The sequence below is a fragment of the Callithrix jacchus genome, chromosome 6, assembly GCF_049354715.1.
Source record: "Callithrix jacchus isolate 240 chromosome 6, calJac240_pri, whole genome shotgun sequence".
NCBI classification, from domain to species: domain Eukaryota; kingdom Metazoa; phylum Chordata; class Mammalia; order Primates; family Cebidae; genus Callithrix; species Callithrix jacchus.
In genome coordinates this window covers 159,026,219-159,039,497 of record NC_133507.1, presented here as the reverse complement: position 1 = coordinate 159,039,497, position 13,279 = coordinate 159,026,219, and the positions used below count along the sequence as shown (strand labels likewise).

The window sequence follows — 13,279 nt, the reverse complement described above, 5'->3', positions numbered from 1 at the left end:
ATTTTAGATCTCAATCCCTTACCTCTGCGGAAACTAGACTAACAGAGTAGCGAAGGCTAACGACGACCAATTTTAGATGACTTTGATTTTACTAGTAAATGAGGAAGGGAAATGCATTACATAAGCAAGCCCTCTAGCCTGCCACCACTGCTTATGAGCACACCCCGCTGTAGAGGAACCCCGTCCTGTGGGCTCTCTTTCTCTAGCTCAGCCTACATCCGCAGAGCAGAAGGTGGGGAAGCTGGAAACACGACGGCATCCTCTCATTTGTCACCCTTCCACTTATAGCCTTCCCCAAAAACACAGGAAATCCTGCAAAGCAATTTCCATGAGCAGGTCTGTGGTAATGGAATTCTATATAATAGGCGTCTATTCCTCGGCTATGTTCCTAGAATGCATTCCAAAATCTATAGGGTCTTGTTGACTCTATCTCCATAGAGAAAAGTACTTTGACCTTCTTAAAAAACACTGCTTGCTTTCTCCTCTTGGATGGTGCTTTTCATGTTGTGGTTAGATGGGTTGGGCTATTTTTACGTGGCATAACAGGGTAAGGGGCGTTGACAATTAACTGAACAATATTAGGACAAAACGTCTATAGACGGCATATTAACTTCATCTTAAGTCAGGCCTCTGAGGCCAACAAGCTTCGCTCTACAGAATTCTTTTCCCGGCTCTCTACTGTGTGGTTTAAACGGTACACATGCTTGTTCAATTTGCTGGCTCCATGCTCCAAGGCTGGGTCTCAGAGGCGAGTCTGCAGACCACCTGCTTCGTGGTCACCTGGCATGCTTCTCGCGAGCATGGGCTCCTGAACAGGGAATCAGGATACCTAGAGGCAGGGCCCGGGAACATGCATGTTAACAAGCTCTCCAGAAACACCGCCATAAGAGAGAAGAAAATAAAGAGGACATACCTAAGTTAGTATTTCCTAATGTAGGATCAATAAGATACAAGGGAAAACGCCCTATGGAAGCGGTAACTTGTGACTGGTCCGAATGCTAATGACTACCATGCAGCGGCATCAAAGCGTCTGTGACCCTCCCATGGGACCATGCAAAGTCCTTACCAACTTTTTGGATTAATAATGTTAGATGTCTTTTCTACATGAGTCAAAACACAGAGCACATGTAAGGGCATTAGAGATAAGGCAGGCAACGTCAGAACTCTTGAGTTCAATCCCTGATGAGTTCTATTTAATTTTAAAAAAGAATTAGGACTGAAAAATATCCAAAATGCCTTCCTGACCAGTGCTAACATATACATTTATCATACTGGGGGCTAGCTCTTAAACAAAATGTACTTTGAATATAATATAAAAAGAGTAATAATCTAGCGATATTACTCAAAATCTAGCGTATTACACAAAAATACGTTTTTAAACAGGAATTTACTAAATAGTTGCTAATACACTGAATTCCTTGAAAAACAGGAGAGATGCTGGAGTTACAGAGCCACAGAAATGCTCTCACTGACCAGAGCAACTTGAAGAGCTGGTAAGTAATAGACTCTCAGTGAAGAGCACTTTCTGAATCTAATCACCTGTGCTTCTCCTGTCCTGACCCCGAGCTACTCACTCCAGCCTCTGCTCTCCTATCTGCTAAGAGGAGAACAGCAGCCCCTCAGGAGGCTCAGGGCGCCAGACATGCTATGCAGACGTATGCTCCAGTTCACTCACTATCACTGCAAACACAAAAATACGTTTTTAAACAGGAATTTACTAAATAGTTGTGAAATGCACTGGAATAAACAAAGCACAAATGCTTTTAGGTAAAGTCCTTCTGGAGAAATAGTATATAATGTACCATAATAACTTTAATATCAAGTCACTTTAATACTGAGCTGTGCTTTTCTGGGGAGAATTTTGTCTTCCTTGAAGTGAAACGTTGACGGAATTTTAGAAAGCATAAGGCACAGAAACTGTCAGAGAGATATAAGAGTAATTCTGAGTTTAAGTCTAAAGCCTTAGTGTTTGTTATGGAAGTGGGATCTTTCTCAAAGAATACCTTCTGGCCGAAATGTCAGATCGTACATTCAATTTGAACGGATACAGATCGGAAAATAATGGATTTTTCATCAGGTAAAATGAGTTTGCACTTAACCTTTTAAAGGAAATGTAGAGGCTTTGGGAATTCTTGATCTGATTTGAGTTCCGTGAAGGCAGACACTATCTTTTGCATCTTGCTATGCACAGCTGCTAACACAAGGTGTGGCGAACAGCTGGTGCTCAAAGACCATCTGGTGAGGGAGTGTTCATGCACGGATGCCTGGGTTCCTCCCTCCCGCCAGGATCAGGGCTGTGCCCCCAGGAGGAAGACTGCTCACTCTGTAGGGAGAGCCTGCCCTCCTGACTTCACAGCCCCCAGGCAAAAACTGGTAGACAAGGATGGCCTTGGCCTTGGTGTTTTAGAAAAGGACCCATGAGATTAGTGGAAAAACAACGGGTTATGATCTGTCACACCACACAGTTAGGTTCACACAGCAAAGTATATTCGACCATCTCACCCAGGTGTAGGGACCCCCATACTCCAAGTCAGGCTGCGACTGTCAGGGTAGAGATGGCAGAGGAAAACAGCAGAAAAGAGAGTTGCCAAAAGTCAATTTGAAAAGCTCAGTAAACACAAATACAAGCAATCTTTACAATCTTAGCAAAAATGCATTTTTCCATAATCTCTAGGATCTCATGTGTAATTACAAAAAGAATGGTGTCAGATGGTAGCTACCATAGAATCCAGTAGCATTAAATACACTTCCATGGCAAAGGTTGCTGTAATTCATGAAGTCTGAAACAGTTTGGTAAACTTATTTCCTCCTCTACATAGTATATTTTCGTTATATAAAGGAAAAGGTTAACAGATGCATCATCATCAATTTTTTTCAAAAAGGAAAATTAAAAACTTTTGACATCCCAAATCTAGATTTTTCTGGGGAGCCATCCATACGAACGACAGGACAGTATAAGCCACCTCCCCACCTTTTTTAGGGTTTTTCATCTTTGCCAGTTAAATGAAAAGGCCCGTGTTTTCAGAGTCGATAAATACAAGATATGATCTCATAACAGCACTCAACAACGTAAAAAGTTCGTAACATTAAAATACATAAAAACAGTAGGAATCAACTCTGGATAGAAATGGAGCGAAATGCGAGTCCTCATTCCAGGGAGTGCCCTGCTCCGTGGTACGGACAAGCAGGCACAGAGCCCAGGGCACCCAGTGCACCTGAACAGCAGGCACTGGCCTTGTTCCTAAGAACTGTGGCCCCAAGCATACCTCTTTACTGCCCTGGGCTTGTTTGGTGCCTATAAACATTAGGAGGTCTGACTCTCACCTCCAGAATCCAAGTTCTTAAGTTCTGAGGAATCTATTTCTTCGGATCAGGTAGAAAGTGTCATGTGGCCGAAAACGAAAATCCCATCCACTTTCACCCCTCTTATTTACTGTCCTAATGGTGAACCTCCTATGTGAAATTTCAGCTCTTAAAACAAATATACTTGATATCTTGGCAAAGAATGGTGTCCAGCAGAAAGATGTAGCTCATTTCTGGTTAAAAATCATTGAAAATGAAATGAATGCTAACACAGCATCATAATGGTCCTTCATGTTGCCATTGTTTTCAACTGTCTAGGGTCAGGAGACCCCCTGAGAATCTTAAGAAAGTGAACATCCTTTTCCTAGGAAAACGTAAGTTTGCACGACATACTTCTATAATTTCCGGAGGGCGTGGCTCTGAAAACGATGCATTTTGACGAGAGTTTGGGATTCTGTGTCTCCGTCCCCTGTTCTCTTGAACCCATCTTAATCAGGTTTTGCCCTCGTTTCCATCAAAAGTTCTCCTGTCAAAGTCACTGACATCCTCTATGCTTCTAAGTCTGAGTTTTCTCCTCCCTTGGTCACCCCCCCACCCCATCCTCGAAAGAGCATTTTCTTCACTGGTTTCAGGGACTCAAGCTTCTCCTGGGCCTGCTCAACAGCTGTGATGTCTGTGCCTTGTCTACAGACTTTGTTAACTGAGCTTTGCATTTAGTATATTTTGGGTCCACAAATCTTCCCTCTTCTGGGGTGAGTGGTGTCGGAGGGTCCTGAGGAGGTTATGACAGCACCACTGAGGCTAAGTCTCGGGAGAAGGTCCACACAGCAAGGACGCATTCACATGGGCCTCACATTTGAAGCACAGCTTTTTGGGCAAAATCACCACAGATCTGCTTTTGGCACTGCGAGGACAGTGACAAGGACAGGGTCGCTTCACAACTCAGCGACAGCGTTTCACCTCGGCATTTTCTCACTATAAAAGGCCAATTACACACACACTCAGCGCATGTATCATAAGTCAAGAAGTAATAGGATTTAATTCTCACAGTGACGAAAAACAAGCCTTCAACTCTATATGGTCCCTAAGAATCACTAAAACGGAGTGGCCGCTTTGAGACTTATTACTAGTGGTGAGATGTCATCTCCATCCTGTGGTTAAAAAAAACTGACATGCTCAGAAACTGAGCAAAACATAGTTTTTCTATTTTACTTCTCCCAAAGCTCAAACTTTTTTCAAGTATAATTATTAAGATTTCTGGAATGTTTAAGGAAAAGTCTATATTTGTGTTGATTAACCATTAAGTCTGGCAGTGGTGAAGAGATCTAATTAGAATTGATACAAGGAAAAGCAGCCGAAGGCAGGTCTTCCAGATCTAGTCCTGGCCCAGGTTTCCACGCGGCAGCCTAGAGTGGCTATGGGAAAACACTGCTGAATAATAACGCACTTACAGCTACGTTAACAGAGCCTCCGATTCTACCAGGAGCATGCGTCAGTGGATGCAGACTTACCGAAGGCTGGTGCACCTTTGCGTTCCTGTGGAACACCAAAGTGCTGAGACGGCTGTGCTAATCAAGGCTTGGGAGCTTTGTGATGTGGACCGGCATTGAAAAAACATGACTTCATCTCAGAAGAAAGAAACAACCAGCCGAGGTGCCTGCTAATAATCTCTCTACGGCATATTAATAATCTCTCTACGGCAACAAAGAAACATCCCCCATTGATCTGACTTTAAATAAGCATCCCATCAGTTAAATATTGACTATTAGACTATGGGGTAATGGAGAAGAAATCTGAATGCGGGGATGAGGACGTAAAGGGCTTGGAGCATAAACCGTGCCATGCAAACTCGACCATTCTGGTTACTGACCCTCAGGCTTCCACGACTACCCACTGACATGCGCTCATCTTCATCAGAAGCCTATTAAAAGAAAGGACGAGAACAACCGTGAAGTGATCATGTAACACACTTGAAGAACCAGTGCCCATGCTCAGGGGGATGCTGGCGACTGACCCCACCCGACCCCAGCCGCCCCTGGACATCTCAGCGGACACGAGACTAGGTCCCCCACAACATGGGCTTTGTGCATCTCTGTCTGCTTATGGGCAATATGGATTTAAAGTAATTTCAGGGCCAAGCGAGGTGGCTCATGCCTGTAATCCTAGCACTTTAGGAGGCCGTGGTGGGCAGATCGCTTGAGGTCAGGAGTTCAAGACCAGCCTGGCCACCATGGCAAAACCCGGTCTCTACTGAAAATACAAGAATTAGCCAGGTGTCATGGTGCATGGCCTGTACTCCCAGGTACTCAGGAGGCTGCGGCAGGAGAATCACTTGAATCCACAACATAGAGTTTGCAGTGAGCTGAGATTGCACCACTACACTCCAGCCTGGGTGACAGACCAAGACACCATCTCAAAAAAACAAGTAATTTCAGGGCCAGGCATGGTGGCTCATGTCTGTAATCCCAGCCCTTTGGGAGGCCAAGGCAGGAGAATCGCTTGAGCCCAGGAGTTTGAGACCAGATTGGGCAACATGGGGAAACTCCACCTCTACTAAAAATACAAAATCAATCAGTTGTGGTGGTGCGTGTCTGTAATCCCAGCTACTTGGGAGGCTGAGGCACGAGAATTGTTGAACCTGGGAGGCTCCAGGTTCAGTGAGCCAAAATTGTGCCACTACACTCCAGCCTGGGTGACAGAGCAAGACTCTATCTCAAAAAAAAAAAAAAAAAAAGTAATTTCATCCAAGTAGTATTCTTTATCTCACAGGTAATATCAACACACAGCATCGGTGTATATTACTATGCAAATTATTTATGCAAATTATTTATGGTTATTCAATGGCATAAAAAGCACCACAACTGCCATGAATATATGAACACCCAAAAACTTCCCAAACATACTCTCCTTACCAAATTTGGGTCAAAATGCTAAAAGCTGAGTTAACGGTCTTTATTCAGGTAATGATATCAGTATTCTATTACTAACAGTATTAGTAAATTTCTTTAAGAGATGATATCATTGAATACTTCAGCCAATGCAAGTGCAGAGTAGAATTCAATGAAAGTGCGTAAGTAATGGATGAACGTGGTACTAACCGATGTGTTTCTTCTGGATCTACGAGAGTAGCGCTCACTGTCTTCCTACCAAAGCAACGGAGGAAACAGTATGAGAAGGTTAGAGACAGACAGACACAGCAGAAGCGTTTTAAAAAGGCGTAGGTAGTCCCATTGCAACATAATACAGCAGTTCTGATCGAAATGCCAAAGCAGTATTTTCTTTGCACTTGTTTAAAGGCTTCAATTAAACCCGTGGGTAAAAACGTTTTCTTCTGGGGTGGGAGGTTCTTAGGCACACAAAGTGCCATACTTCATTTCTGTTGTAAAACAGTGTGTTTGGGGCAGAAGCTGGGTCCTACTTTTTTCTAACCGCTATCATCCGGTCCGTTTAAATCAAGCTACTTTTCCCCTTCCTTTCAGAACCTTACTCTCTTCGGGAATCAGAAGATAAACCATTTCCACAAAACATCCGAAAAGGATGTCACTCTTTCTACTACACACTGTGGATTTGCAGACACACACAGGTTTTCTATATCTGGACATCTCTGAAGCTGGGGTATAGCTTATAATCTCAGTTGCTCAGTTATAATTAGTAGCTTTTCTTTCTCAGTGGTATATAAAACAATGACAAGATTGTTTAAAATTTTTCTTTTCTTTTTTTCTCTTTCCTGTATCACCATGCCTGTGGATAGAAATGTCTTAAGATTTGATAAACATACATTTATGTCATGTAAGCCTAAAATGATGGTTTTCCTAGGCTGAATGGAATCATTTTCTCACTAGAGTAAGTGTGTGCTCTTTATATTTGAAGAATGAACCTCTTTTATGCCCAGTATGTAAGATGTTAGGAGATAATCTTGGATCTTTCTTAGACGATTTTATGTATAAGGAACATTTAATAGGACATTTCCATCCTGGCCAGGTTCTCAACTGCTAAAAGCACGTGGAGGTCCACAGGGCCAGGCAATGAAGCAAAAGGGACAGGAAGAGCTGGAAGGGCTCAGGCAGATGAACTAATGAGAAGGGTCAGGCCACGCTCTCTTGGGACCAGAGGAAAGCACAGACTGTCCCCCTTCCGCAGCCTCCCTCTGTGGGCACCGCGGCTTCTCGAGAAGGCCAGAAGGACAGGAGTATCATCAGGGGCGAGCTAGCTCTCCATTCCCAGTAGGGCAGAGGGGCTGCTCTAGGAAGCAGGTGGAGAAGGTAAAGGAATTTTCTTACCGAAGACCAGCGGTGTCAGCAGGCACAGTGGATAAGATGAAGACAGCCAATGCAGAGAAAGTCTAAATGAGGGTGGCGGGGCAGCTGGTCTCAATCATGAGTGAAGGAAATGGAGCAAAATGTACCTCAGGTTCCAACTGGAGCCTGGGGAGCTGCGATGTCAACGGGAATGTTCTCTGGAAAGTTCTCAAGATGGGCGCATGCCCAGCCTGAGTCCTGGTGGAGAGCCCTGCCCCTGAGGAGATCAGGGTGGCTGTGGTCGTGAAGTGGAGACCTCCCTGGACTGCAGGCCAGGGGACAGCAGCAGTCAGTGGCTACTAAACAGGCAGGACCAGATGCCTGGCCATGACCGTTTCTAAGCAGGCTGCATTTGGGGATGTAAACAGAGACCAGATGCAGAAACCCCCGGAAGAAAATCTCTCAGTATTAAATTATGGTGCAATAGGAATCTGTCTACATAATTAAACTGCACAAGAATTACATTATAAACCATTTAAGTCTCAACATTGTATTGAAGGGGGGAGAGAAGGGTCAAAACAAACTTATATTCAAGGCCTACCATCCACTGCTCGATGTCACCCCATTTTGAATCCAGCCCATAATATTTCTACAGACAGAAGGGAAAGAAAATTAGGCAAGAAGTGAAATTTTTAAGAAAGGCAATTGTCTAAGGCACTGTTCTGACATGCATTTCCAAACCGCCATCCAGCCGTGTGGTGAAGGTAACATGCCAAGGCAAAGCAGTCAGCAACACGCTTGGCTCCTACACAGGGAGCCGACACCCGTGCAGTCGTGCAGGATGTGAGCTGTGAACAAGACCCTCCCCGCCCCCTCCATCCCAGCAGGGCGGTAAAGCCGGCCCAGCAGCCTTCCCGCCCCTCCGACGGGCTGCTGGGGCCTTCAAAGCAAAGGTGATAGAAGAATCAAACACCTTCTAAGAGAAGCAAAAGCTCAGAGCCATTCCTGTGTTGGGACATCAGGGAAACTGAGAGGACAAGGGGAGAAACTGAGTCCTGACACTTATTCCAGCTGCCTGCTGTCTGTGCTGAGTCTAGGCCTGGGAGAATTCACCGACTTTGGCGTCTTTGTAGCATGGGTGCAGCAATGGCTGGCAGACACCCACAGAAGAGGTCTTCAAACAGGAAGAAAATTACGTGGACCCACGAGTTATGCACGTCTGGAGATTATGTTAGCTCAGAAGTGTCCGATCTTTGGGCTTCCCTGGACCGCACCGGAAGAAGAAGTGTCTTGGACCACACATAAAATACATTAACACGAACAATAGGTGATGAGCTTAAAAAAGTTGCCAAAAAATTTCACAACGTTTTAAGAGAGTTTACGAATTTGAAAGGTCAGCTGCATTTGCAGCTGTCCTGGGCTGTCTGTGGCCCGCGGGTCGGACAAGCTTGCTTGTTCCCACACCTCCATGTTTTTATCTTGTGCAGCGGACCGCGTTAGAATGAGAAAAGCACACTCACAACAGCTACTGCTGTCCCTGGATCTGGGAATCCCAAAGGTAGGGGGAACCCGGCTCATGGGCTCAAATAATAGGGTTATGCTTTTCTCCTTTTTATTTAATTTCCAGTAAGAAAATCAAGAAACAACTAACCAAACTTCTATATTATTATAACACAGACGTGAGTTTTCTCTTTATACATTAAAATCTTACAATCAGGAGAAAAAGTCAGATGTTAGAAATACAAGAGCATTTATGAAATTGTTTTACAATAATCGTAACATGCTGTTGCTATGGTTGGTTCAGTTTCACTTTGAAGGGTGGCCAGGTTTAAAAATATTCAGCTCTCAGACGGTCTTACCTCTTTCTCTTAGAGATGGTGGTAAGCAGAAAATTTGGAGAGCAAAAATTAGGAGGGAGAATTTAATAATGTTTTTAAAAATTCACTAATACTGAACTCTAGTATAAAAAACCCATGAGCCATATCTTTTTCTCTAAGCTGCTCCCTTGGAATGTAAATTCAGAAAGGAAAGAAAAGCGAACATATTCCAAAGTCATGTTTTATCTTCAATGTCAGGGAAATGTATCAGCTTAAAGCTATTTTGCATTCAATTAATGTTAGCACCTGTCAAATTCTAGATTTTCCACAAGTAAAATATGATGCCATCACCCCTCACTTATCTCTGGGCTTAACTAAAAAGATGGAAGAACAATGTTTGTAGAAGGATGGGGCCTATATACATTCACAATAAAATTATTTAAATTCCAAAAGAAATCTGTACTGTCTGTTTTTCTGTTTTCAAAGATTTTTTTTGTCCCATTATAACCACACACTCTATCTTGCTCTTCTCGTGATAAAGAACCAGGACTGAAAATCATTCACCTTGTTCACGGGAGGCCTTATAAGTAGCAGCTGCATTTCCTGTCACTCCCTGGGGAGAGAACGCCCCTAGTAACGGCAAGTGTGATTAACTAGTAGTTCCGGGGTGAAGGGCAGGCATTTCAAATGTAAATCACTACCACGAGCCAGAGCTGGTGAAGCCATGCAGCGGGAAGCAGGAGCCACTCTACTGCAAAAGGGGCTTGACTTTCAGAAATAGCTTTGATTCTAGAGAAACTGTTCCACAGGGCAGCTGGCTGGGCTGGAGGAGCGATCACAGCTTCCCCTCCTCCCCAGACATCTCGGCCATGAGGAAAGCCTTCCCCTCCCTTGGCACACCTTTACTGTAAAACTGTGCCTCTGCTCTTCCACTGCCCCCTCCAGCTTCACGTTCTACACAAATTCACATTCTGACAGTTCTCACAATGTATACCTGGCACTTTAGTAAAAAGAAAATAATGTGACGTAGCACAAGAAAGGCATGAAAACAAGTGGAAATGACCAGATAGAGCTCCTCTTCCAGGCACTGGAAGACAGCGTCCTGCTGTGTCAGTTACAGGGAGGCCTCCTGCCTGCCCTTTCTCCTGTCCAGTTCTTCCCGAGGCTCTCTGAGGACGACGAGGAACTCCAGCTGCAATACCATTTCTATACTGGGGCCCTAGAAACACTAGTCAAGCACAACAAATTCTGGCATCTACTTAACAAATTTCTTTGCACTCTTGGGGACAGCAGCTATGTGGAGTGCAGGGCACCCGCGGGGAAGGCGATTCGTCACCGAGCTCAGGAATCTAACGAGACAGGCTCTTAAATTTACTGCCCCTGCTTTCTGGGGGCCTGCGTGCTCTAATTTCCAATATTAAGTGACCTTTTTCTGATTTTCATATCCACTCTAAGAGAAAAATACAGTTGTTGTTGATCTAGAAACTAAATAAATTTATGAAAGGAAACTATCATAGGTGTAAATCTCAAACTGAATTCGTTTATGGGAAAGACTCATATACAAATTCCGTAAATTCTCAGAACTCCCTCACTTCTGACATCATTTTTGCTCGGTCTTGAATCACTGACGCTGTTGTCTTTATTTTCTGTGTCTGGCATGCCCAGTGTTATTTACTTCTAAACCTCAGCTGCTTCTACAAAGTACTAGGAGACAGAGAGGTGCGTGATTTTACGATCTCTGAGTATTAGGGATGAATGGCAGGTTCATTTCATATCATTGCCTTTTTACTCTACTAGGAGACAGAGAGGTGCGTGATTTTACGATCTCTGAGCATTAGGGATGAATGGCAGGTTCATTTCATATCATTGCCTTTTTACTCTACTAGGAGACAGAGAGGTGCGTGATTTTACGGTCTCTGAGCATTAGGGATGAATGGCAGGTTCATTTCATATCATCGCTTTTTTACTCAGATTTTTAAGTCAATGTCTAATAATCTCTTGATAGGTGGTAATTTTCATGGATTTTTAAAAAAGTTTTCTAATAAAATTGTCTTTTCCTTTCAATACAGAATTTTAAAAGGCTATCCAAATTCGAAATATAATTTTATCTTGCCTTAGAATTACTTTCCTTCTCAAAGAAACAATTTTTAAATTCCCAGAGGAAAATGCAGATGGGAAAGGCATTCAGTACACAGAAATGTGTCTGACTGCCGCTCTGAGTGGCGTAGGATGAGGATCTAGTTATTCTTGTTCAAACATATTCATACACAAAGTAGTAAAATAAATAGTGAGAACTGTGTTATCTTCAATGCAAGCTGTTATTTCTGAAAGGTGACCAGGCCCTTGGTAAGGAAAAAACAGCCCATGCAAGTTAGGAAATAAAGAAGGAAGAGCCTACCTTTTGGACCTGATAGATCTATAGAGAAGGACAAAAGAAGAAAGAAAAATAAAATCCAATTACAGAAGCAGCAACAGCAGAATGACAGGTTCTGTGAGTAACTAGACATATGAATCGAAGCATCCTGGGAAAGAAACACCGAATACCAGTAAAATCGGAATAAGGAAACGTGTGAGGTCCCACTGACGAGAGTTTGTGATTTTATCACTTACTTTACGTTCCATTTCAGATACATTGGTGAGACAGGGGCATACCCACACGGGTCTCTACCAAAAATACTGCTATTATTCTAAGACAGAAGTCTGTGTAACCCATTGCCATCAATGAGAAAAGTACTTCCTTCATCTTTAATTCAAAATTCATTTTTGCAGTAATAAAAATTTAACCAAAAAGTACAGAAACTTAATTGGAGAGTTAACTGTTCAAATTCACAAATAAGGAAGAAAGAGGCTTTGATGTTGATTCACACGGACACATACAGAAGACCAGGGACATTCCCGCTAAATAGAGTGATCATTAGAATGTAACATTCATTTGCTTCGGAGGTGTCTCTGAATTTTGTAGTACTCACGAGATAAAACTGAGACAGCTACTCATATTCATTCATTCGTTTATTAAAACATTGATCACATCAGGCATTATTCAAGGTGCTGCCCAAACGGCAAGACCAGGAAGTTGGCAATTCTAGTCTTATATAGGGAACACGTGAATACATTCAACATTATGACTGTAAGAAACAGCATCTCAACCAAAATGTTTATCCAGTCTGCGGCAAGAAAAGGGATACCCCCAATAACCATTTTTTTCTATCAGTGTAGGTTTTCCCTAAGAAGTTCGAGGTTCACTTGAATTTCCCAAGAACATGTCCATTATTCTCGCTTAACAAATCCCGTAAAAAGGAGCTCATATCCTTTTAAACAGTCCCTGGAACACAGCTAGAGAAGGCTGCAGTGGGTTCTCGCCGTCTGTGTGCTGAAAAGAACCATTCCAGGTGGCGGGAGTTGGCCTGGAGGTCTGATAATACCGAGGCAACAGGGCAGCCCCCGACACTGGTGTCCCCTCGCCACCTCCCCTCTCTGTACACGCTCCATGCTTCCCTTGGGGGACAGGAACCCCGGTCAGCTTCCTGCCCTTCTCAGTGTTCTCAGAGTAGCCCCCTCAAGAAAACTCTCAGCCTGCTCAGAAACGCCTGCATGCAAATGGGATGGCTTGTGATCCAGATGAAAACAGGGATCAGGTTTCTCAATTTTTACACCAAAATATCCACCCTACACTTTAAACACTGGTCTTCCAAAACGTATTCATTTCCCCTTAATCAACAATTTAAAATGCCAGTGCCCCAAGCTACCAGACGGTATAACCTCAACTTGTGTTCACTGGTTCTAATAATAGCCAGGCCCAGAGCCGTGATACGCAAAGAAGAGTGTGAGGGGCGTGGTGGGCGCACCTTCCTAAATCCTCCACGCATGGGCTGAAGACCTGCAAGCTCAGACCCCACCAGCTGGACTCTCTTCCCTCTGGAT

The 13,279-nt window shown here is 43.6% G+C and overlaps 1 protein-coding gene across 50 annotated transcripts in view; it reads right to left on the bottom strand.

Moving 5' to 3' along the window:
• Positions 1-13,279, bottom strand: part of LRRFIP1 (LRR binding FLII interacting protein 1) — a 163,618-nt gene that overhangs the window by 53,969 nt on the left and 96,370 nt on the right. For 18 of the 50 annotated variants that reach the window (XM_078328883.1, XM_078328885.1, XM_078328888.1 and 15 more), the window contains exons 3-7: positions 11,757-11,774; positions 8,143-8,190; positions 6,402-6,446; positions 5,174-5,224; positions 2,503-2,541 (exon numbers count right to left, since the gene is read on the bottom strand). The exons of 17 other annotated variants lie outside the window; for them this stretch is intronic. In XM_078328883.1, the coding sequence (XP_078185009.1) occupies positions 2,503-2,541; positions 5,174-5,224; positions 6,402-6,446; positions 8,143-8,190; positions 11,757-11,774 (201 nt within the window). The remainder of the gene's footprint in view (positions 1-2,502; positions 2,542-5,173; positions 5,225-6,401; positions 6,447-8,142; positions 8,191-11,756; positions 11,775-13,279) is intronic. 15 more of the 50 variants (XM_035306177.3, XM_035306178.3, XM_035306179.3 and 12 more) reach the window with 1 other exon arrangement.